Genomic DNA, 26,304 nt, shown 5'->3' on the forward strand with positions numbered 1-26,304 from the left:
GCATGTAGCAGGCACAACCAAAGGGGGGGAAAAACCCGCAAACTCTCACTCCATTTCTTTAGTTTTTAAAAATTGGCTACATCTGGGAGTTCCCTTTGTGGCTTAGTGGGTTAAGGACCTGACATGGTCTCTGTGAGGATGCAGGTTTGATCCCTGGCCTTGCTCAGTGGGTTAAGGATCTGCCATTGCCACAAGCTGTGTCGTAGATTGCAGATGCAGCTCTAGTTTGACCCCTGGCCCGAAACTTCCATATGTCACAGGTTTGGCTGAAGAAAGGGAAGAAAACCAAAAACCAATTCATTAAAAATTAGCCACATCTGCTTAATTGCGTAATACATGTTTGCAACAATAGATTCCACTAATCAGAAAAACTTGCAAGTACGTGTTCAGTGCTTTCCCCTTGTTCTCTTGATGTGTATGTACTGCTTGGATTTCAGTAACGAAATAACTGAGTAAATAAGACTGTGACTTGAGGGCTGTTGGATTCCAGGTGTGTGTGGTGCCGACACTGTGGAGCCACGTCTTCGGGCCTGAGATGCGAGTGGCAGAACAACTACACGCAGTGCGCCCCCTGCGCGAGCCTGTCCTCCTGCCCCGTCTGCTGTCGGAACTACAGGGAGGAGGACCTCATCCTGCAGTGCCGACAGTGTGATAGGTACTGCACCACCTTTGCCAGCCTCGGCAAGCTTGCCTCGCTTAAATACAGCGAAAGGAAATTGAAAAATAATTTTCTTCTCTTTTAGTTTTAAGAAGTATCATTTTTCCTTTCCAGATTTTTAGTCAGCTAGAAACTCAACAGAACTTTCCTGTTTGATAGTCTCCAATCCAGGCTAAACATTTTTATCTTGGGGCTTTTTGAGGCTTGAGGTCTTTCATTTTGGTGGGGTGTTATGGTGCTATGTTAGCCCTGTACTTGTAGTACTAGCAGTCCCATTGTTTCATGCTCAAGACTCTGCCCACCACTTCTTTGTCCTGTGGCAGGGTAAATTTTCTTTCCCGGTGACCGTTCAGTGTCACTTCCCTGAGCTGTGTCTCCTGCTCAGCCTGTGCATCACTGGAGCACATATGTGCTGCCCATTTACAGTTGTCTCAGGTCCCTTCTGCCTGCCCTAACCAGCTGCTTTCTTCTCTCTGAAATGCTCAGTATGTGATCATCCTCCTCCGGCCGTGTGCTTTTGCTTCCTTCCTAGTGCTTGTTCTCATTCCTTGGTTTTCTCAGCTCTCACAGTTTCTGGGAATGGTCAGGAGAAAGGGCTGGTGACTGCAGCACGTGAGATCCTGGCCCTTTAAGGTTGGAGGCTGTCACCTCCTCCTGTAGTTTTTAAAAGCACGCTATCCACGTATTTCTTTCGTCTTTTTTGAATGTACAAATATGATCTTTTTAGATGGATGCATGCAGTTTGTCAAAACTTAAATACTGAAGAGGAAGTGGAAAATGTCGCTGACATTGGTTTTGACTGTAGCCTGTGCAGACCCTATATGCCTACATCAAATGGTAAGAGAATAATTTAAGTGGCGAGTCTTGCGCGTGTGTCGCTCGCATGTGCTTGATGTCCCTCACCGGGGAGCAGGCTTGCCTCTGCTCCTTTTCCTCTTTTTGTGAAACTGTTATTTGGACAAGTCTTTTATGACAAATTAGTTACTTTCTGTTGCAAATGAACTCTCAGTGTAGTAAAACACGTTCTTACATAAAGGAAGTAAATTAAGAATGTATTTTAGTTATAAAATGTAGTTTTTGCTTTCACGACTCGTAATCTTGTAGTTATTAGCAGTGTGTGGCGCTCTAGTACACTGGCTCTTTATCTTGAGCAGTTTTCCTCCAAAGTGTGTGTATTTCCTCCACCACGTCTCCTTATTGCTTGGTCGCGTTTTAAAGACAGCTTTTAATTCTATTTAGTGTTCAAGCATTTATTTCAGTAAAATGGGTAGGACAGTAGAAATCGTATCATCTGTAATTGTTAATACACGCTTTATCTTTTCCGCAAAAATTACATGAGTTTTTTTTCATTTCAGTGCCTTCCTCAGACTGCTGTGAATCTTCACTTGTAGCACAAATCGTCACAAAAGTGAAAGAGCTAGGTAAATCCTCAAGTGCTTTATGCGACCGTTCTTTACGAAAAGCAAAGAAATGCTTGATTTATATGACTGACTTGCCTCCTATTAGGTGAATCCTGCTTCGTCGTGTGGCTGTTCAATCTAAACTCTCTAATGGTGGTAATTATCTCTAGAGTTACACATACAGTATCTTTTCTACAGATCTCAGCAGATCAGCAGTGGAAATAACCACCTTTGAAATAACTGTTAACGATGTACTTGTTTTGGCTTCAGTGGTACATTCCTGTGTCGAGTTAGCAGTTAGTCAACCACTGATACATTCCTGTGTCGAGTTAGCAGGTAGTCGAGAGGAAGGCCTAGGTAGTAAATGGAGGTTCCTTCAGAATTAATTCATTCTCTTACTGTGTTTGTCTGTAATAGATCAGCCTAGAATTGTAATTAACATAAAACTATCATTCTTTTGCCTACTTCTATGTGATATCATCTGATAGAAAAACATTTGAATAGTACCGAAATTATTCTCATGAACAGCACTTTTGTACACTGAAAATTCTGAAGGATTTCTGTTTATTTAGCACCTCTTCTTGTAAGTGATTATGTTGATACTTGGATTTCCAGATGGGCTTCTGGAATATCTTACTTCTCTTATGTACATTGATGCTCCCCTTTTTGTCTGAAAGGACACCCTAGGACAAGGCTCTTAGTGGAGGAGCTGAAGCATTGCTCGTAGCTTCAGGGCTCTGCTTTTTAAATCCTTGTATTGATATATGAAAATAGAAATGCCAGGAAGATCGTTTTTAAAAGAGTACCACCTTTCTGGAGTTCCCTTCGTGGTGCAGTGGTTAACGAATCCGACTAGGAACCATGAGGTTGCGGGTTCAATCCCTGTCCTTGCTCAGTGGGTTAAGGATCCGGCGTTGCCGTGAGCTATGGTGTAGGTCGCAGACGAGGCTCGGATCCTGCTTGGCTGTGGCTGTGGCTGTGGCTGTTGTGTAGGCTGGCAGCTACAGCTTCGATTTGACCCCTCACCTGGGAAACTCCATATGCCGTGGGAGTGGCCCAAGAAATGGCCAAAAAAAAAAAAAGTACCGCCTTTCTGCCTATGACTCAAGTAAGTTTGACCGATTATTCTTGGTTTTAATTGAGGACTGTTAATTATTTGTGCAATTCCTAGGTAACTGGTTTAGAGAAGTCACATTCCCTTGAGATAAAAGGATAATCCTTCAAAGTTAAAGTGAGAGTTTTAATTCATGTCTTTGGGATGTTGTCCTTTTAGACCCACCCAAGACCTACACCCAGGATGGGGTGTGTTTGACGGAATCAGGGATGACCCAGTTACAAAGCCTCACAGTCACTGTTCCAAGAAGAAAACGGTCAAAACCAAAGTTGAAATTGAAGATCATAAATCAGAATAGCGTGGCTGTCCTTCAGACACCTCCGGACATCCAGTCAGAGCATTCCCGGGACGGCGAAATGGATGATAGTCGAGGTAATGCTTGTCTGTTTTCCATGGACTGTGTCTGCAGAAACGAAAGCCTGTCAGAGGGCTTTTTAAGGGGATGTTCTGCTGGCTCACGGCGACACCGCCCTCTCTGGGTGAGTGGCCTTCTTAGACTTTGCCTTTCCAGGCTTCCTTCCTTTTACGTATCCTTTTAGAACAGACCCATGTTACAGAAGTGTCCAGGAGCATTCTATCTTTAAAGGTCACAGATGGGAAAATTCAGTTTATTAGAACGTTGCATAAATCTCCTTAGATGCTATGAGCTGCTTCTATTTCATGGTTAAGTTAAAGGAGGAATCGATCCATGCATTTTGGAAATGAAAAAACCATCATTAGTCATCAAGTATAAACTTATATTCACAGATGTTCTTCATAAACCATCTGTTTGTAAACATTTGATTGGAATAAATATTAAGGTTTTTCTAGCTGAATTCTTGAGATGAAAAAAATAACTCCAGTGGTGCTTAATTCAATGTGAGTTTAATTTTTGCTTATTTCTGAGGAAGATCACCATAGGCTGGTTTGTTTCTTTTTAGCTGACTCAAAAATCAAGTAATAATTACTTTTGTTTCATAACATGTTGTCATTCAGCAGTATTTATTGGAGACCCACTGGGTACCAGGTGTAGGAAGTCACAGCAGTGAACAAAGCAGATGAAATTCTCTGTTCCTGGAGCTGATGCTTTAATGTTAGGGGGAAAGACTGTTACGCATGTAACATATAAGTTAATACAAACGTGTTTGGCAAGTGCCCTGGTGGAAAAATACAGAAAGGGAAATTGGGAGCAGGAGCAGCGGTGCGAGGGTCCCATGAAGGGAGAGCCATGGTCTGAGCAGAGGCCGAGAGTGGATGGACGAGCTGCTTGGTCATATGGGGGACGAGCAGCCCAGAGCCCGGGAAGGCCCGTGCCGAGGCCCTGGGCGGGAGCTGCCTGCTCGCTTGGTGACCGTGTGGAGACCGGCCTGTCGAGCCCAGTGAGCAGAGGCTGAAAGGAGTGAGGAGGCGCGAGATGTGAGGAGAGGGGGCTGACTCGCCCGAGCCCACGCGGACTGGCTCGAGGAGGCTCAGAGGAGTGTGCATTTGCCGTAAGTGGCCTGAGAGGTGGTTGGAGGTTTCTGCTGAGAAGAGCAGCATGGTCTTATTTATATAGTATTTGTTTATTTTCCTTTTGGGCCATGTCCATGGCATGTGGCAGTCCCCAGGCAAGGGATCGAACCCATGGTGCCCGTTTGGCCTGCATTACAGCTGCGGTGATGCGGGATCCTAACTTGATGTGCCACAAGGGAGCTTCTTCTGTTTGCATTTTAAAAGGAACCCTCTGCTGTGATGGAAACAGACTTTTAAGCTCAGGAGTTGTGGCAGGTAGCTCAGTTAGGTGAGAAGATAATCATGGTTTGGAATGGGTCTGGCTCTTACGTGCTCCCTTTATTTATCATCTGATCCGCACTTTTCTTTTGCAGTGGTGTGTTTTTGGGTCTGTGTGATTGGAAGAAAAGCTTTCTGATGCTTATGTAGAACCCATTTTCAGGTACCACTGAACAGAAGTTTATTTTGAAGTTTTAAGTGATTGGGGCTTGTGAAGAAATGGTCCCTGTATCTAGGCGGAATTGATCAGATTATCATCAGCCAGAGTACAGCAAAGAATTGTAGTTTCTGAAGATTCTAGAAAACGAGTTCCCTGCTGGCCTAACAGCTGTGGCTCAGGTCACTGCTGTGGTGAGGGTTCGATCCCTGGCCCAGGAACTTCCTCATGCCATGGACATGGCCGAAAAGAGAAAATGCCTGAAAAATGGTTCTAGTCCCTTAAATCTGGGAAATGCTATATTTCACAAAATCTGAAAGGTTTCTTGAGAGTATACATTAATTCCCAAAGTATGAGATCACAGAGCCTTTTAAAAACAAAGCATCAGTAAAACAACCTGAGAAGGTTTTCCCGATGTCTAGTGTTGCACAGAAGAGCAGTATGAGAAATGCTGGGTGGTTCTTCCCTGTGCACGTTCCAGGTTGATGCTGTCAGGAAGGACATCCCCGTGGAAGTCATACCGCAGAGTATATTATACACATAATACATGCTTAATTTTTGATTCCACAAGAGTCTACAAAGTGCAGATGAACTTGTGATGCTCCTGAAATATTGCAGCAGAATCCAACTTTTTTTGGTTGTTTAACTCTGCTGAATGTTTCTTTGGGAAAATAAGTCATTAAATAATCACCTTAGCAATTCAGAAACAAACTCCTTGCGCAAGAAAAGCAGGCTTTCTTGTCACTCACCTCTGGGATCTGAACACCCTGTTTGTACAAAAAGTCCCAAGTCTGAAGCGAACAAAACACTGTCTTGTGTGTCTCAGGGGTGGGAACGCAGTGCTCTCCTTCTCGGTTGCTGGACCCTCATGACAGGGTGGGGTGTCTGGAGGCCTGGCTCCGATGGCGCTGGGTCCAGGCGGACATGGTGTGGGGCAGATACAGAGGAGCCTAGGAGAGGGAGCAGCCAGGTGGCTAGTTGTTACCGCCTGCAGGTGGTGAACCTGATTCCCTCAACTTCTTAAATTTTGTTTTTGGACAGGTAGTGTATTCACATATTTTAAAATTGAGCAGGAGTAGGTTATTCCTCTTTTCCCTGTCCTGCCAGTTCTCTTCTCCAGACACAGCCATTCTGTCTCCTCCCAGAGGTATTTTGTTCATGTGTGAGCTCATGGCTACCTATTTTTTGTTCGTTTTGTCTTACTGTTCTTTTCCTTTATGCTATTTCTCACTTTTCTTATTCCTTTGTATGGATGTAAATAACTCAGTTCCCTTATTGAGAGAGACCATTAAGTTGTTTGTTTTTTGTTTTTGTTTGTTTGTGTTTTGGTCTTTTATTGTGTTTCCTAGAATTTCATGTGTTTCTCCTTGTTTCTGTTCCTTATTTGGTAGACATACCTTGTGTTGTTTCTTGAGAGAGAAGGTAAATTTGAGAGCTTATGTACTTCTGGAAATGTCCCCTTCCACCTGACTGGTCTTTTCCAGGTTGGAGTTCAACTTTCCTTTAGCATTTTGAGGTCACCGATCCAGTGTCTTTTAGCTTCTAGTATATAGGGAACTTCATGCTTTGCATGTGGCTTGTGTTATCTCTGGAAGCTCTTAGGATGTTAGGAAATTCTTTGTCCACAGTGTTTGGAAATGTCTGCTTCAGTCTATCATGTCTTTCGTTTATTTGGTCGGACACTGAGTGGCCCTCTGCCTGCCACCGCACACCCTCCGGGTGAGGGAATTGTCTCCAAGCAGGGGTGACTCTTCTCTGTGCCCCTCTTTTTCCGGATCTTCTCTTCAGATTTGAAACACACTCAGCTCGTTCTCCCTGTCTTTTCTTTCCTCCTTTGCAGCTCAAGTCTTTGCATTTTACTCTAAATTTAATTTCCTTATTTTACCTTTCTGTCCCTCTACTGACTTTCATTTTTGTTTCATTTTCAGCTATCATGTATTAATCTCCAGGAGTTTCCTTTCTTTCCTTTGACTGTTCCTTTTCATAGCATCTTATTCTTGCCTCTTGGGTGTCTTGTTGTACCTCTTGGAAGATTAAAAACAAATTTGTTTTTGATGCTTTCTCCTACCTGTATACACTCTGTCAATTCCAGGTTGTTTTTTTTGTGGTCTTGGGTCTCTGTTTTTCATGTTACAGATAATCCTTAGTTGTCCGTGTATTCTTAAAAGTAGTGATTGGAAAAGTAAAACAACAATTTTTTAAAAGTAACAAATGAGGGAGTGAAAACACAGTGGAGGAGTTCCCGCTGTGGCAGGTGGGTTAATGATCCTGCTTGTCTCTGTGGCATTGCTGGTTGGATCCTCAGCCCCGCTCGGATTCAAATATTGAGGTCCTCCTTACAGCGCAGGGAACTATATCCAGTCTCTTGGGATGGACCATGATGAAAGGTAACATAAGAGAGGGAACGTATGTATATGTGTGACTGGGTCCCTTTGCTCTACAGCAGAAATTGGCACAGCATTATAAATCAACTATACTTTAATAATAATAATTTAAAAACCATGATGGAAAGCTTCCAGTTTGTGGGTGGTATTTATTGGTTGAATTAGTTTTGCGATCTGTGTTCACTGTTGAGAGAATCCCATAGTGTCAGTACCTTGAGACATTACCCTTGGACTAGTCAGGTTTCCCAGAAGAGTCTTCACCTCTCCTGCTTGGAAAGGAGAGGTTTAGCTGCTGCCTTTCTGAGAGTTTAGTGGGGAAAGGCTCCAGGGGAGAGAGGGTCAGCATTTGACAGGCCTGCCGTCACCTAATCCTGTTTCCAGTTTAAGAATGGCCAGGATTCCCAGGTCCTATCAATTTGAATGGCAGCCTCCCAGTGTGTGAAGCTGGAAATGTCATGGGGATTATGGATTCTGCATTTATTTATTTGCTTACATCTTTTTCTTTCTTTTTGTGGTTTTTTTTTTTTTTTTGCTTTTTAGGGCTGTACCCCTGGCATAATGGAGGTTCCCAGGCTCAGGGTCGAATCGGAGCTACAGCTGCCGGCCTGTGACACATCCACAGCAACACCAGATCTGAGCTGCATCTGCATCCTACACCACAGCTCACAGCAACGCCGGATTCTTAACCCACTGAGCGAGGCCAGGAATTGAACCTGCATCCTCATGGTTCCTAGTTGGGTTTGTTGACCACTGAGCCACGACGGGAATGCCAATTTAGTCTTTTTTACATTATTCTTATTTTTTTCTATTATAGTTGGTCCACAGTGTTCTGTCAATTTCTACAGTAAAGCACAGCATAAGGCATATATAAGTTCCAGAGGTTTGATTACCATGGTTTTACAATCACATTCTTCTGTAAGAACTGAGCTTTTGTATGTATTACTTAATTTCATTTATGTCATTTGGTGAAAAATTTATTGAATACCTATTAGGTACCATGCTAAGAATACAGCTGTTGATAAGAATCTTCTAGTATCTGCTTTTAAGGAGCATTTAGTCTAGCAAGGAAACAGACATTAAAAAAACCAGTGAAGGATCTCCTGCTGTGGTGCAGCAGGATCAGCAGCATCTTGGGAGCATTGGGACATGGGTTTGATCCCTAGCTTGGCACAGTGGGTTAAGGATCCAGCGTTGCTGCAGCTGCAGCTTAAGTCATGACTGTGGCTCCGATCTGATCCCTGGCCTGGGAACCCATATGCCGTGGGGGAACCATTTAGGAGTTCCTGTTGTGGCACGGTGGTTAACGAATCTGACTAGGAACCATGAGGTTGCAGGTTCAATCCCTGGCCTTGCTCAGTGGGTTGAGGATCCGGTGTTGCTGTGAGACTTGGTGTAGGTCGCACACCTGGCTCGGATCTCGAGTTGCTGTGGCTCTGGCATAGGCCAGTGGCTACAGCTCCGATTGGATCCCTAGTCTGGGAACCTCCATATGCTGTGGGAGCAGCCCTAGAAAAGCCAAAAAGACATTAAAAAAAAAAAAAAAGAATTAAAATGTGGCATAGTGTTAATGAACAGAAGCATTGTACTATGGGATGTGGCCTTGTCCAGACATCAGGGTTGTGGTTATTCTGAATCCTGAAAGCTGAGTAGATGGAAGGGGGCAGAGTTGGGGGAGGTAGTGGGAGAAAGAGCTTGATGTGTTCAGAGGACAGAGGTGAGCTGCTGTAGTGGAGTGCGGTGAAGCTGGAGAGTTTACAGGACGCCGATGTAACGGGCTCTTCAGTGTGAACTTGATTTGAGGCCACTGAGAAGACGTTACAGAATTTTTAAGCAGAAAATTGATACATATTTAGAGAAAGATCACTGCGGCTGCAGTTTGATTATTTATTTATTTTTTCGAGGCTGCAATTTAAAGAACTGATTTGAGAGGAAGGTAAGCTGGGAGGCCGGGAAGTTAGATAGGAGGAGAGGGCATTGCTGTAAGTCAGCTTGGACTGAGATGGTAGCAGAGGGAAATAAAATGCTTTTGAGAGATGGTGAAGGGTCTTGATTATAAGAGAAAAGACGTTAGGAATTTTCAGGCTGTCCCTCTGAATTCTGGCTTCTGCAGGGTACACTTCATGCTTTTTAAAGATGACAGGTAAACCCCGAGAAAGGGAGAAGGTTCATCTTAAGTTAGTAGTTCAATTTTGTATGTAGAGTTTTCAGTAACTAGGTAATACCTAATTACACACGTAGTTTGAGCCCAAGAGAATGCCCAGGCTAGACAGACAGCCTTGAGGTCTTGGACCTGAAGACATAGTTAACAGCAAGGGAGTGCTACGTTAAGTGCAAATTGATGTGCAATTGTCTGCGCGTTCTCTGTGCGTTTCCACTTCCCTGAGTCAGAGGTTTCTCTTGGGGAGCACAGTGCATACGTAGCACGAGCTTTGCAGCCCCTCCCCTCGGGTCCTTTTCCATCTCGTTCTGTGCTCTCCCTGTCAGCTGGGATGCACACCCACACTGGCTCGGTGCCCCTTTGCTTTGTCTTTCCTGTCAAAGAGGGATTGTGTATTTGATAGCTGTTCCTGTATCGTCTGTGCATTTACTTTTTTCCAGAAGGAGAGCTTATGGATTGTGATGGAAAATCAGAATCTAGTCCCGAACGGGAAGCTGTGGATGATGAAACAAAAGGAGCAGAAGGAACAGAGGGCATCAAAAAGAGGAAAAGGAAACCGTACAGACCAGGTACTGTGCCTGAGCTGGACATCGTAGTGTAATCAGAACGTCATTAACTAAGACAGATACAGTGCTGAGGGCTTCAGTTACAATGAAACAGTCAAGGTGAAACATTACTTCTTAACAGCTCCCTAAATTCAAACTTGTGTGTTGAACCTGACTCATAGCCATGAGGCCATGGGTTCTACCCCTGGCCTTGTTCAGTGGGTTAAGGATCAAGTGTTGCTGTGAGCTGTGGTGCTGATCATAGACGCAGCTCAGATCCCATAGGCGTGACCCTAAAAAGACAAAGGACATACACACATACACAATCCCACGAAAAAACTTGTCTATGTTGATGCGAGAACACTTTTTAGCTGACAGATGACTTCGTTTGGGTATGTGAATCATTTGTAGTAAATCATTATCTTAATGCTCACCCCAAATGTTAGCCATTTTGTTAAATGCTTTACTAGATTTGCTTTTATTTTATACTTGGACTTTTAAAGCCACTTATATATTTTCCCTTGATGGGTACTTCTGAATTCTTGTAAGTTTTAGCATTCACTTTCTAATATTTCGTTTAACTTATTTCAGTTTTTATGTAGGACTGCTAGTAGGTGCACAGTATGGAGGTGACATGACAGGGTCCTTATGCCTCTTAAAATTGCAAATTGGTTAATAATGTGACTCATGTGTTCAAAACCCTTATTTCCTGTCTGCCTCAGGGGAGGGGAGAGAAAAGCCATCCTGCTTGTCGCATTTTATTTGCCTTATTGAAATGGTCACAGTACAGAACTTGTAGGCTTTCTTTGGGCAATTTATTAATGTCCGTTTATCAACCACTGGGGTATTGTATTGAATCAGTTCAGTATGCTTCTGATTGCTCATACTTTATTGGTTAAGAGTGATCTAGATACCTTTAGATGTGTAAGGAAAAACTGTATCTTTCAGACCTTAAGAGGTCATCCTCCCTACAGATGGATGGGCCACATCTGTAACAAGGGCCTGGATTAGCTTCTTCCAAATCATTGTATGAAAATTACTTCATTGCTTCTTAGTTACGAGGCATATAAACACACTTACTTTTTAAGATACTGCCAGTTTCCTTCCAGGAACTCATGCTTAAAGGTTGGATTTTTGGTTTTTGTTTTTCCTTTTTGTCTTTTTCCACTGTATGTGGAGTCACCCAGGTAAGGGACCCATTGGAGGGGCCGGTTAGGTCACACAGTATGTTGTTAGACAGCTGTATCATGTGACAGACGTTGTTAGTGTTACTGTGTGTCAGGCACTGTTCTCAGTACCTTGAGTGCATTCATTTATTTCGTGTATTAATTTATTTATAACATATTTGCAAGGACGCGCTGTATGTCATTCCTGTTTTTACCAGTGAGGGAACTAGAGCAATGAAAAGTTAAATGACTTGCTCAAAATCTAGTCCTGACCAGAATTACAGAGTTTGTTTCCAGATTTTGTGCCCTCTCTACAGAGCTCTCTCTGTCTCATGTCCGAGAGCCCTCACTAGAAATAGCTAGACAGATGCCCTGGAAGCCATGGTGATTGCTGGGTTTGGGTCACATCTAGTCGAGTTTGTGTCTGTCTCTGTTCTCCCTCAGCTCACACATAATTTGAGTGATGATCTATGAGTTACTGACAGTAAGCAAGTGAGTATGACTTACTGGACGTTTACTGTGGCATCGTTTAGGAGAAGAGATGCATGCAGTCTTCTGCACTTGTAATGTTATTTTTCCTCTTTGGTTAGTAATAAGGTAACAGTAGCTTTGACCTCTTTTATTTGCTTATTTCTCAACTCCTACATTTTGCATCAGAATGAGATTTAAATTAGCCCACATTGAATTTGGGAAATCCCTTACTCCTTAAGACTAAGTAATTTCACCCTATTTACTATGGAAATACAGGGAGAAATTCGTTATTTACAAGACTGCCTAATTTCTTTTTTGGCTAGGTATTGGTGGATTTATGGTGCGGCAAAGAAGTCGAACTGGGCAAGGAAAAACCAAAAGATCTGTCATCAGAAAAGATTCCTCAGGCTCCATTTCTGAGCAGTTACCCAGCAGAGATGATGGTACGGTATTGGTTTTCTTTGATTTAACCCCTTTATCTTGATACACTTTTGAAAAGACCTATCCTAGGTGGTATTACAGTAACAACCTCATTGCTTCTTAAAAGTGATCACAGAACTTGAGTGCTTGTAAAGTTCTGCACTGTAGAAATGAGGGTCGATAAGAAGCTTATTTAAATCCAAGACTCTATTGCTTTGAGATTTCACTCCCCCTTCCCGCCAAGTTGAACATACACCGTTTAGAGACTGAATCACTTCGTAGTAGTCTGGTACTTTCTGGTCATCTCACAAAGGCCCTTCTTTGCCTGCCTTAGCTAATTGGCATAACATTGGAAACTTATAAGACTATGTAGTTGAAAGTGACAGAGTATCCCAATAATTTTTGACAGAATTGTATAATGTTTTAGAAATATATTTTCCAATTAATATTCCGTCATCCTTACGTAGAGCTTCATAGAAAGCTAAGTCATTGTTTAAGCCGTATAGCTTAAGAATTGTTTCTCATGAAGACTTAGTAATTTATAATGTCATGATCTGTATGCTTTATGTATTTTAAATATTTTAGGTAGAACGTGAAGAAAAATGAGATGTTTTTAGCGTGTTCTTTGAACAGAATTCTTTCCTTACTGTGTGATAGAGTTTTAGCCTGTGAATTAATTTTGTAAAAATTGCCATACGTCTTTGAGGGGAAGCATGACAGTGGTTTAAAGAAGTTTCTCTTATGACTTAGCGTGACCATAACCGGCCCCAATGAAGAACTGCGGTATGTTAGGCGTTCTCTTGCAGCACAGTGGGTTGAGGATCTGAGGTTGTCACTGCAGTGGCTTTGGTCGCATCTGTGATGTGGTTTCAGTCCCTGCCCCGGGAACATCCACCTGCCATGGGCGTGGCCAGAAAAAGAAAAAAGGCATTTGATATATTCAGTGAAACTGGTTTCTGTGTTTTCTGTCTTTGTCGCTACTCTGTGTTCTGTGTAATTTCAGTTTCATCATTTAGTTCAGTATTTTGATTTTTTTCATGTCATCCGTTGAGTTTTTGTTTTTCTTTTTTGGCTGCCCCACAGCATAAGGAGTTCCCTGACCAGGGATCAGGTCCAAGCTGCACTTGCAGCCCAGCCTTAGCTGCAGCAGCACTGGATCCTTAACCCACTGTGCCAGGGATTGAACCTGCATCCTGGCACTGCCAAGGTGCTGCTCATCCCAGGGTGCCACCGCGGGAACTCCAAGTCTTTAATATATTATGCATGTTTTCCTTTTCTAACTACCTTTTTGATATTTTAACACTTGGTAGTTTCTTTTTATAGCTTACTCCTAGTTTCAGTCATCTTTTATTTCTTCTCTAATTGATTGAGAATATAAGATTTTTTTTTTTCCCAAGGGCCACACCTGGGGAATATGGAGATTCCCAGGCTAGAGGTCAAATCCTAGCTGTAGCTGTCAGCCTATGCCACAGCCACAGCAATGTGGGATCTGAGCAGTGTCTGCGACCTACACCACAGCTCACATCAACGCTGGATCCTTAACCCACTGAGCGAGGCCAGCGATTGAACCTGCATCCTCATGGATGCTAGTCAGATTCTTTAACTGCTGAGCCATGATGGAAACTCCACATCTGCTCCTACTCTGTATATTTCTCACCCACCTCCTGGTGCTTCATTTCATTGTGTTTATTGTATGAGAGAGATACCCATGTATCAAACAACATTTTGGAGTTCCTGTTGTGGTTTAGTGGGTTAAGAAGCTCTCATAGTGTCCATGAGGATTCATATTTGATTCCTGGGCTCGCTCAGTGGATTAAGGATCCAGCGTTGCCTCTTAGACAAGGCTCAGATCTGATGTGGCTGTGGCTGTGGTGTAGGCCAGTGGCTACAGCACCAGTTCGACCCCTTAGCCTGGGAACCTCCACATGCCACAGTGAAGCCCTAAAAAAGAAAAAAGAAAAAGTTTTTAAAAATTGTGAACCCATAGTGCTTTTAGACTGTTCTTTGAACTTTGTGCAAACTGAATTGAAGTTGGTTCCATTAGAGTATATTTGCATTTGTTGCTGCCAGGAAGATGAGGAGTTGCTACCCCAGGAGTCCTTAAAGCTAAATGCTTAGCCTTACGTTTTTTTGTCCCCCGATGGTAAAACATTCAGGTTCCTTACACATTGAGCTTATGAACTCTCAGGGAAGATTTTCATTTTTTTGCCTTTCTACCCAGTACCTTACTCAGTGACAAAACGGTACAGCAGTTTTCTTTGCTGTCAGAAGTGGGGAGTGGGATAGGGGTGTGTGTTTCTCGTTGAACCAACCCTGAGTGTGGAGGAGCCCTTCAGGGTCCCGTGGCCACACCTGCGGCATATGGAAGTTCCTAGGCCAGGGACTGACTGAATCCAAGGTTTAGCTGTGACAACACCGGTATCTTAACCCATCGCCCTGGGCTGGTATCAGACCCAAGCTTCTGCAGCAACCCAAGCCACTGCAGTCAGATTCTTAACCCACTGCACCACGGCAGGAACTCCAGGTCCCACCTTTATACCCGACACATCTAGTGAATTTTTCCACCTTGCGAAGAGACCCTGGGTTTTGTCTTCTATTTCCCATTCCACATAAGGCTCTGAAAACTGGAATTCAAGGTTGCTAGATCATAGCAAAATTTCGGAGAGCTTTATTTCTTTCTTTGCTTATTTCTGGGTTCCTGTTTTACCTTAATTTTTGGTCTTGGAAAATTATTTTCTGGTTATATAATTGGTTTTTTTTTAATTGTTAAAAAATAAAATAGTAGAGGAGTCCTCTTGTATCACACAGGTTTAAGGGTCTGGCATTGTCACTTCTGTGGCTCGGGTTGCTGCTATGGTGTGGGTTCAGTCCCTGGCCCAGGAACTTCCACATGCCATGGATGCCCACCCCTCCCAGCCCCCACACAAATATGTGTGTGTGTATCTTTGTCTGTCCATCTATGTAGTCTGGCAACAAAAGAGCCCACGCTGATTTTCAGAAGGGCTGTGCCTTTTGAGTATATGAGAATATCATTTAACTGCTTGCCTTCTGCTTTAAGGGGTGTACTTGTTTCATTGCTAATTTCATAGCACAGCTTTGAATTTCTCTGATTTTTCAGATTGAGCATCCATAGCATGTTTATGCACATATTCATGGACAGTCATATTATCACAATATATGTATAATAGGTACCTAATTTGCCTGAACAAATCACTGAACTCTGGATTGAAGGACACATTTTAAAAAAGACATTGTGGATAGTCCCAATAAACTCTACAAAATGATTGCACCTGCTAAATTCCCTTGAGTAGTGTACGATTAGCCATTTCTCCTTACTCAGTAGCATTGAGTGTGTTTGTTTGTTTGTTTTTTAGTCTTTAACAAATTGTCAGCATTAAAAAAAAAAGCCAAGTTTCTGCTTTGTAAGGAAATACTCATCAAGAAAGTGTAGGAGCCAGGCTGATACTAAGTAGATATGAACTTAAATTTTTGTGATACTTAAAAATTACTAATAAATATGCTTTCAGGTCTCTCTGTGAAAAAGCTCGTTGGTCAAAGTCGTTATGCCGTGTACTTTAAACTCATGCGGTTGTCAGTTATACCTCCATAAAACTGAAAGAGAAAAAGCTTGCTTATACAGAACTGTGGGACTATATATATGTTGCAGAGTTGCTAGATTGCATTTGATATATTTATCTGAAAAATTTAAAAGCGTGGTTATTGTTTCAGGCTGGAGTGAGCAGTTACCAGATACTCTAGTTGATGAATCCGTTTCTGTTACTGAAAACACTGAAAAAATAAAGAAAAGATATCGAAAAAGGAAAAATAAGCTTGAAGAAATTTTTCCTGCCTACTTACAGGTAATATTTTGCTTTGTATTATGTATTTGTTAATGAAAGAAATATAAAGTGAGCGTTGAGTGTTTAAGAACAGTTCTGTTGTTTTTGTGCATATTTTCCTTGTTTTCATCAGTAATCATGAATGCCATTTTTACCTTCCAGGGGCCCTTAAAAATTACATTTACCTTTTTTGTGCTTTGATCCTTTTCACAAAGTTCTTTTTTGTTTGTTTGTTTTGTTTTTTTGCTTTTTAGGGCTGCACCCGTGGCCTATGGAGGTTCCCAGGCTAGGGGTTGAATCAGAGCTATAGCCGCTGGCCTGCGCCAGAGCCACAGCAGTGCAGGAACCCTGACCCACTGAGCGAGGCCTGGGATCGAGCCCTCACCTTCGCGGATACTGGTTGGATTCGTTTCCTCTACACCACAACGGGAACTCCAGAAAGGTCTCTTTTTCCCTCAGTGTTTCACTTGTAAATTTCGGAAGCCACGCAGAGCTCTTTGGGCTAGGAAAAGCTCATTCTTCCAAACCCGTCACAGCTGTGCGCTCCACAAACCCGGGTCTGGTGGGCACCTCCCTTTGCCAGCACGTTACAGTGATTACGCCCACTGAATGAAGACAGGTTTTAGCAGCCAAGGTAGAGACCCAGTGAACCACGGATGCAAGTGGAATTGTTTTCCTCTTCTGAAGTAGACATCATAGCCTTCCATATGAAGAAATATGTTTGATAGATGTGGGACTGTATGAAAATAGAAGCCCTTCTAGTTCATCTCGTAAGTGTTAAGTCATAGAAGAGTTCAAGGCCATTGAAGAAGCGTTCAGTTGACGAGTTCTAGGTCCATTGGAAAGAGCCCCATATGAGAAATAGGACTGAGCTTAAGCAGCTGATTCTGGTTCCATGAGCGTGTAACTCATGCTTCCTGGCCCTTGTTCCTTCCTGTGTGAAAACCGAAGTGGGACAGGGTGACCACCGAGTGTCCATCCGATGTCCCTCCCACACAGCTGTGACCAGAGTTGATGCTTCATTGCTTGTGTCGTATGTTTTCCTTTACCTTACTTTTCCAGTTAGTGATTACTAGTTTAATTGGTTGTAATTAAAATGCATTTCCTTTCAATTAACATACAGCTTCCTTAATTTTTTGGGTAATTAGAAGTATAAAATTCAAATACTTACTTGAGTGAAAAACTATATATTGAGTTCCCGTTGTGGCTCTGACTAGTATTCATGAGGATGCAGGTTCGATCCCTGGCCTCACTCAGTGGGTTAAGGATCCGTCATTGCCCTGAGCTGTGGTATAGGTCGCAGACGCAGCTCAGATCCAGTGTTGCTGTGACATAGGCCAGGGCAACAGCTCTGATTTGACCCCCAGCCTGGGAACCTCCATATGCCTTGGATGCAGCCCTAAAAAGACAAACAAAAAACCTTCTATATGTGATAAATAAGACACAGTTACCTTAAGTATGTACTATTTGAGTGTGACTTTCTATTACACAACTAATATCATTAGGGAAATGTCCATTTTAAAGATTTACTTTTTAAATTCAGAGTCCAGGGTTTGGGTACCACTCTGCTACCATTTAGCTGTGTGGTCTTGTTCGGTTTAACATCTGTGTGCCCCAGTTTTCTCATCTATAAAACTGTGATAATGCTTATTGCACAGAACTGTTGAGAGATTAAATAAGAATTGTGTATGCTAGGTGTTTAACTTTTTTTTAAGGCCACACCCATGGCATGTGGAGGTTCCCAGGCTAGGGGTCCAGTCGGAGCTGTAGCTGCCGGCCTATACCACAGCCACAGCAATGTGGGATCCAAGCTGCGTCTTTGACCTACACCGCAGCTCAGGGCAACACTGGATCCTTAACCCACTGAGCGAGGCCAGAGATCAAACTCAAGTCCTCATGGATGCTGGTTGGGTTCGTTAACCTCTGAGTCATGACAGGAACTCTAATTTTGTCTTTAGCGAATGTTTTTTTTTTTTTTTGGTCTTTTTGTCTTTTGTTGTTGTTGCTATCTCTTGGGCCGCTTCCGTGGCATATGGAGGTTCCCAGGCTAGGGGTTGAATCGGAGCTGTAGCCACCGGCCTACGCCAGAGCCACAGCAACGCGGGATCCGAGCCGCGTCTGCAACCTACACCACAGCTCACGGCAACGCCGGATCGTTAACCCACTGAGCAAGGGCAGGGACTGAACCCGCGACCTCATGGTTCCTAGTCGGATTTGTTAACCACTGCGCCACGACGGGAACTCCAAGCGAATGTTTTATTTTCCCCTATTCCCTTCATATACCCATGCATTCTAGCTTTGTACCTTTTAAAAATATGTAACCGTGATTTTGATGTTCAGGGGATAGACCCATTGACTGTCGAGACTGTCTTTAATTGCATCCTCTGTGTCGTCTGCTTTCTTTTCACCGCTCTTCTTAATCATCCTTCCTGGGAGTCAGGAGTGGATGACAGGCTCTCCTCATCCTGATCCTTCTTGATCCTCCTCTCAAGTATAATCTATCTTCAGAAAGCTTTCTTTAGCTTTTTTTTTTTTTTTTTTGCTTTTTTAGGGCGGCACATGGAGGTTCACAGGCTAGAGGTCCAGTTGGAGCTGTAGCCACCAGCCTATACCACGGCCTGCACCAGAGCTGTGTCTGTGACCTACACCACGGCTCACGACAGCACTGGATCCTTAACCCACTCTGAGGCCAGGGACTAAACCATCAACCTCATGATTCCTAGTTGGGTGTGTTTCCACTGTGCCACGATGGGAATTCTAGGAAGCTTTCTTTAGCTTTTTAATGAAAGTGTGAAAACAGACTATTTCATACTACGGTAAAAGAGCCTTTAAAAATATTGGATCTGATTTCGTGATCACTTCTGTAATCTTAAGTGTTGATCTGGGGTGTTTCTTTTTGTGTTTACCAGTATCATAGATCTTTTGATATGAAGGAAGCTTTTGTGATGGTGCTGTTTCCTGGACATCTTGTGATAGCAGTTGTGTTTTTTTCACCATTGTTTGGGGCAGGGGACTGGGAAATAATAGTGTTATTAAGAAGCTATTAAGAATTCAGTCAGATGGAGTTCCTGTTGTGGATCAGTGGTTTAAGGACCCAACATAGTCTCTGTGAGGATGGGGGTTCGATCCCTGGCCTTACTCAGTGGGTTCAGGATCTGTCATTGCCACAGTCTGCAGTGTGGGTCACAGATGTGGTTTGGATCCGTTGTGGCTACGACATAGGCCAGCAGCTGCACAGCTCTGATTCAGCCCCTAGCCCAGGAACTTCTGTAAGCCACACGTATAGCCGTCAAAAGAGAAAAAGAATTCAGTAAGTTTTTTCCCTGTAGTTTTTCTTTATTAATCATAGCAGTGTCAAGATAAACTATAAGTAATTGTTTAATCTACCCAGTAGAAATAGTTATGTGGTCTCCTAAGAGCTGGTGGTACCACGTGGCCGTAGGAACCCCTGTGGTAGGTCAGGGCATCACTGAACATTATTAAGTCAGAAACTGCATGCAGCCACTCCCTTATGTTAACGGCAGGAGATAAAAAGCCACCAAAGTAGTCAAGAATGTTACAGTTTTTGAGAAATATCACTAAATTCATCATTGGCCCTGGAAAGAAAAAAATTCTTGGTCCTTGTTATCTCAGGTTTATGAAATTTATACTGAAAGCATTGAAAAAAGGATCTGTAAAGTTCTCAGGTGCTTTCTGCTAGTTAGCATTTTCCCCAATGATGAAAATATTGATAGTATAAGAAACAAATCATCTTCTGTCCAGTGCTCTGTTTTTCTGGGCTTTCAGTTTCTTTTTCAGAGTGAAACAACTTGTTCACTTAAAAAAAAAAGAAAATTTCAAATCAGATTTCCAGCTCCTTCGCCAGACTTCACATACCTTCTCCTCTGCTCCCTTTCAGAAGTCAACAGTTTGGTGTTTTTTCCTTCTGGAACTTTAAAATAATTTATCTTTTCATAGTCTTAATAGTCTTGGTTTGTATTGTATTGAAAGCAACCACTCACCTTGCTTTATTTTTTTTAATTTAATTTTTTTGTTTGTTTTTGTTGTTTTTTTGCCTTTTCTAGGGCCACTCCCGCGGCATTTAGAGGTTCCCAGGCTAGGAGTCGAATCGGAGCTGTAGCCGCCGGCCTACGCCAGAGCCACAGCAACGCGGGATCTGAGCTGCGTCTGCAACCTATACACCACAGCTCACGGCAACGCCAGATCCTTAACCCACTGAGCAAGGCCAGGGATCAAACCCGCAACCTCATGGTTCCTAGTTGGATTCGTTAACCACTGCGCCATGACGGGAACTCCAGAACTTGCTTTCTTTTAATACTGTAGTTTAGAGCTTTTCTTTGACAGGATAGTTGTCCATCCTTTTTAAAAAATTCACGCATTGGAGTTCCTGTTGTGGCGCAATGGAAATGAATCCTACTAGTATCTATGAGGATGTGGGGGTTTGATCCCTGACCTTGCTCAGTGGGTCGGGGATCCAGTGTTGCCGTGAGCTGTGGTGTAGGTTGCATATGTGGCTTGGATCCCACATTGCTGTGGCTGTGGCATAGGCCCCTAGCTTGGGAACTTCCATATGTTGAGGGTGCAGCCCTATAAAGCAAAAAATAAAATAAAAATAAAATTAATGCATTATTTTATAGTATCACTGTCTATATTTAGTCACATGCTTTTTGACATTGAGGTTGTTTTCACTTTTTAGTATTATAAAATATTGCTGCAGTTAAACCTTTTTTTTGTATGTAGCTTCGGCAAGAGTGTGTTGCATGTTGGTAGTTACCCTCTACCAAGGATCCCCTTTGCAGACAGACTGCATTATAGAAATTAGATTAGAACAGAGCCTCTTGGTTGAAGGAAGGGAAGCTTCCATTGGTTCCTTTATTGATCCTTGAGAAGTTTGGGAGCGATGGTAGAGCTGTAAGGAGCCCAGCTTGCAAGAGTGGGCTCTGCAGTAGAGAAATTGTATTGAAATGGAGAAGAGTTAACACGAATGAAGGAATAAAAAGCCAGTGTCTTTAATAGCAGGAGACTTTGTACACATAGCATGGTTAAAATGACCCAGGCTCTTCTTTCAGATGTATAGTGTGTGATGTCTTTATTATGGTTGTATGATTCAGTATGAGATGACTAAAATCTACCTGAAATGTATAAATATTTAAGCTGTAGATCAAACCCTCGAGCTATCCTCTGCAAAGAATCAATAAATTTTAATAATACTCATGACACTTTAGTTTTTCTTACAATATGAATTTAGGTCTCATAGTGTTGTAAATTTATCAATTTTAAAATTTAGTTTTCGTCTAATCTGGGATTATTGAATCATTATATGGCAGTTGCTTGAAATAACATGTGACAGAATTGTGTGGTTTTATTTGCATAATTTTGTTTCCAGTAAAACTTAAAAAAAATAAAATCTTACTTGTAAAATAAGGGAATCAAGGAATTCTCTTGTGGTGAAGGAAGAATCCAGCATTGCTGCAGCTGTGGCTCCGGTTGCTGCTGTGGCATGGGTTCCGTCCTTGGCCTGGGAACTTCCTCATGCCATGGACATAGCTATAAATAAATTAATTAATTAATGAAGTGGACTCTATATAAAGGAATTGACAGGATATTTCTATATTGTTCATGTATTTATTTTCTATATTGTTAAATAATGAACTTTCATGTAATATTTACCTTCTTATCAAAATGATTTCAAAATATTATAATTTTAGAATTTATAACTAAGTCAATCATTTTCACATGTGCTTATCTTTAGGAAGCTTTCTTTGGAAAAGATCTTCTAGATACAAGTAGACAAAACAAGCTAAGTTTAGATAATCTATCAGAAGATGCAGCTCAGCTTTCATATAAAACAAACATGAACACAAATTTCTTGGACCCTTCCTTAGATCCACTACTCAGCTCGTCCTCAACGCCAGCGAAACCTGGAACTCATGGTATGTGGAATAAATCACAAATGTTTTCTGTATCACATGACATTCATCTTCCTTGGAATCAAACCTTTGAAATGCTTTAGCTTGGCCTCATCTGCATTAAAAATAACTGTATTGAAGTATAACTTGTATTGCGTAGATAGAACTATTTTAAGTGGACCAGGTCTATAATGTTTGACAAATAAATTTATCTATGTAACTACCACCAAATCAACTCTTGTGAGTTGCAAAGGAAAATACTTGGTTTACAGTTTGCTGAGGACAATACCAGGGAGTGTAATTAGGCCATAATTGGTGAGTTGTAAATATAGCAACCTTCAACTGAGGTAAGGTAGAGTTTTCGTTAATTACACAGCCCCAAGAAATTCACAAGAGGAAAAAAGAGTGCTGTGGTTGGGAGCTGGCTGATCACTTGTTAATAACGTGAAATCGGATGCCTGAGATCAGTCTCTCACCACGGACACTTTGGGCCAGATAAACTTTTGTTGGAGGAGGGAGGCCGTCGGGTGTGTCGTACAGTATTAGGCAGCATCTCTGTCCTCACGATGTCGCTGTGATCAAAAATGTCTCTAGATAAGCCAGATGTCCCCTGCAGAATTGTCCCCGTCTGAGAACCCCTGCCCTAGATAGAGTCAATATGAGGACCACCTAGAATCAGAGACAGGTATGAGAATTTAACATTTATTAAGTAACGTGAGCATCAGCCAGGCTCATTGTGTTTAACTAGTTCAGTGTCACAGTTTTCCCCCCACTTCTGTATTCTTATCTGACTGTCAGTTATAAATTTACTGTTATTCTGATAAGCTTCCTTTTTTTTTTTTTGTCCTTTGTCTTTTGTCTTTTGTCTTTGTTGTTGTTGTTGTTGTTGTTATTGTTGCTATTTCTTGGGCCGCTCCCGCGGCATATGGAGGTTCCCAGGCTAGGGGTTGAATCGGAGCTGTAGCCACCGGCCTACGCCAGAGCCACAGCAACGCAGGATCCGAGCTGCGTCTGCAACCTACACCACAGCTCACGGCAACGCCGGATCGTTAACCCCCTGAGCAAGGCCAGGGATCGAACCCGCAACCTCATGGTTCCTAGTCGGATTCGTTAACCACTGCGCCACGACGGGAACTCCTAAGCTTCCTTTTTTATCCATTGAATTACATTTGTTACTCAATTTTATAAACTCAATTTGGAAAATAAGATTGACAGCCTTCCATTGAAAGATGACTTGATGTATTGAGTAGTTGCAGCTTCATTAACTTGATTGGGTATTATCCTGGGTTGAAATATAGACTTTTATTTTTGATGTTAACTTCTTTAAATAATTAGAAGCCGTCTTATCCTCCGGTTATGGGTACGCATTCCCCAGTCTTCCTCACTGTTAGCAGCAGTGAGGACATTAATTGAGACAAAGGCCATGCTCCTTGCTTAATGTCAGCAGATCATTTTACTTTAGTTCTGTGGTTTTAAGTACTTACCTGCCCTCATCCATGTCATTATGTTGTTTATAGGAGTTCCCATTGTGGCTCAGCGGGTTGGGAATCCAGTTTAGTCTCTTTAAGGATGTGAGTTTGATCCCTGATGTCTCTCAGTGGGTTAAGGATCCAGCAGCGTTGGTACAAGCTGTGGCGTAGGTTGCAGATAGATGTGACTCGGATCTGGTGTTGGTGTGGCTGTAAGGTAGGCCTCAGCTGCAGCTCTGACTGGACCGACCCCTTAGAACTTCCGTATGCCTCTAGTGTGGCCGTAAAAAACAAACGAACCAATAAATAAAATAATGTGTGTAATGAGAGACTTGTTGGTCCTTCAGAAGATGTCTTCCCTTGAGGGGTATCTCAGAAGAATTTTGACTACTCATGTAAAGACCTACATAGATGTTAATGGCACTTGAGTGTTTATAAGGGACGAGAACTAAAGTTGGACAGAAGACCTGTTGTGATACATGCTATTTTTATTCCTCTTTTATTTGAAATTGTTTTTTCCACAAAACTGCTGAAGAAAGGTTTAATGATAAAGCCAAAACGTAGAGGACTAGAGTAACATGCATCTCAAAACCTAGGTTGAAGGGAATGTTCGGTGCACTTGAACCACTGTTTTGCCTTTATAAGGGGGAAGTTAAAAGGAATAGCTTCCTCTTTAAAAATATTTAATGCAGTGTCGTCCATTACATTAGTTTTAATAATTTGTCGATAAAATGCAGAATCTCTTTAGGTTGGGATCTTTTAAAACGTCGTCTTTTAAAAAATCTTGATTGTAATTTGTTTAGTAGAATTCCTTTTGTTTAAAACAAACAAGCATGTAAACCCTTGATGGCCTCTGAAAGAATTATCCAATTTTTTTTTTTTGGTCTTTTGTCTTTTTAGAGCTGCACCCACAGCATATGGAGGTTCCCAGGCTAGGGGTCTAATCAGAGCTGTAGCCGCCGGCCTACACCACAGCCACAGCAATGCCGGATCCGAGCCATGTCTGCAACTATACCACGGCTCACAGCAGCGCCAGATCCTTAACTCACTGAGCAAGGCCAGAGATCGAACCTGCAACCTCATGGTTCCTAGTCAGATTAATTTCTGCTGCGCCACGATGGGAACTCCCAGAATTTTTTTTTCTTTCAAGTGTACTGTTTACAGAATACATTCTTGAAATAATTTTATCTTTTTAAGACTTTACAAATAATTGGGCATACAAACTTTAGTTTTCACTTTGAAAAATTCTAATGTTTTTATGTATGTATGAATTCTTTTTTTTTTTTTTTTTTCTTTTTGCCTTTTCTAGGGCCACTTCCGCAGCATATGGAGGTTCCCAGGCTAGGGGTCGAATCTGAGCTGTAGCCACCAGCCTATGCCAGAGCCACAGCAATGCCAGATCTGAGCCACGTCTGTGACCTACACCACAGCTCATGGCAATGCCGGATCCTTAACCCACTGAGCAAGGCCAGGGATCGAACCCGCAACCTCATGGTTCCTAGTCGGATTCGTTAACCACTTCGCCATGACGGGAACTCCATGTATGAATTCTTTTTGAGAAGCATATGTTTAATGGGAGGAGAATGTTTATGTTTCACAGAAACATTTGCTCTGAGATCTAGAGTATTTTATGTCTTCCTCTCCCCTTCTTTTTTTTTTTTTTTCCTTAAGTAAAAATGCAGTCAACATGGATGAAAAAAATTCACAGGTTTGGTAACTTCAGTGACAACAGGTAGCCTACATCCTCTCCTCCTTGATTAGGGCAGAAACCCATCGAGTCCTCCTTGATGCCTCCCTAGCTCACCTTCCGAATCTCATACATCCGCAGGTTTGTCTCTGCCTTCCGATGATATCCCAGAGCCAACCCCTTCGCCCAGCTCTCCCTGCCCCTCCCCTGGACCCTGGCGGTCCTGCTGTCGGACCCCCCTCCACCCTTCCACCAACTTCCCATTGTACAGCGGGCCCTTGAACGACAGAGGTTTGAACTTGGAGGGCTCCCTTACACGGGTTTTTTTTTTTTTCACTAATACCCACACCTGTCTGGAATTTCTGGTTGGTTAAATCTGCAGACATGGAAAAGAGGCCAGGGAGGGTCAACGTTATATTCAGAGTTTTGACTGCGTGGAGGGTCGTCGCCCCTTCCCCCATGTTGTTCAAAGGTCACCTGTACTTTATACTTGAGAATAAAGATCAGTCTTCACTTTGACCTTTGAAACTACACGTAATCTTGCTTGGCTGCGTTTTTAGTGTTTCTCCCCATCTTTCCCTTTATTACTACCGCCGCTTGTCATGACACCTCTCGCTCCTCCAGTCGTCGTACCTGCCTCCCCTCTGCCTGGGGTGCTCTTTCCATCTGAGCTCGTGTGCTCCCCCAGCTCATTGAGACTGATGCCTCGTCACCACTACCGCTTTCTCTAATGCAGTATCTCCACATCTGATTCTCAGTCCTTTTCCGCTCGTTGCTTGTCTTTACAGCACTTATACTCAGGTCGTTTCTTTACTGTCGGGCTCCCTCTAGAGAAGTGAGCTCTGGAGGGCATGCGCTTGGTTGTGGTCACTTCTGCGTTCCCGGTGGCCGGACCAGTGCCTGTTACCATAATCCATAGTCATGATTCCGTGGGTACTCAGATAGCTTCTCGAATAAATAAGTGAATTAATCCGTGTTAGGAGTAGAGCTGGAAGTAGGCATTTAACGAGATGGTATCCAGTTTGTACTTTACAAGGAACTCCTCCACAGTAGGTTTGTCTTTGATATTTATCTTCTGCTGTTATTTTCTAGGTGTCATTTTAGAGATGCCACTGTCTTAATGACGTTGTTGCCTTGTTTCTTAGAGCATTCTGTTTCACTTTTATTGCCAGGGTGTT

General features: G+C 42.6%; 1 protein-coding gene across 19 annotated transcripts in view; it reads left to right on the forward strand.

Annotated features, from left to right (window-relative positions):
* The window catches only part of KMT2C (lysine methyltransferase 2C), a 286,456-nt gene that overhangs the window by 203,014 nt on the left and 57,138 nt on the right, over window positions 1-26,304 (forward strand). For 18 of the 19 annotated variants that reach the window (XR_002340465.1, XM_021079123.1, XM_021079121.1 and 15 more), the window contains 8 exons: window positions 491-655; window positions 1,386-1,495; window positions 2,014-2,079; window positions 3,332-3,544; window positions 10,061-10,189; window positions 12,126-12,245; window positions 15,952-16,082; window positions 21,814-21,994. Coding sequence is in view for 18 of the 19 variants with exons in the window: in XM_021079123.1 (XP_020934782.1) it covers window positions 491-655; window positions 1,386-1,495; window positions 2,014-2,079; window positions 3,332-3,544; window positions 10,061-10,189; window positions 12,126-12,245; window positions 15,952-16,082; window positions 21,814-21,994 (1,115 nt within the window). In the remaining variant the exon portion in view is untranslated. The remainder of the gene's footprint in view (window positions 1-490; window positions 656-1,385; window positions 1,496-2,013; window positions 2,080-3,331; window positions 3,545-10,060; window positions 10,190-12,125; window positions 12,246-15,951; window positions 16,083-21,813; window positions 21,995-26,304) is intronic. The other variant, XM_021079126.1, reaches the window with a different exon arrangement.

This window comes from Sus scrofa, chromosome 18 (genome assembly GCF_000003025.6).
Source record: "Sus scrofa isolate TJ Tabasco breed Duroc chromosome 18, Sscrofa11.1, whole genome shotgun sequence".
In the NCBI taxonomy this organism is placed as follows: Eukaryota; Metazoa; Chordata; class Mammalia; order Artiodactyla; family Suidae; genus Sus; species Sus scrofa.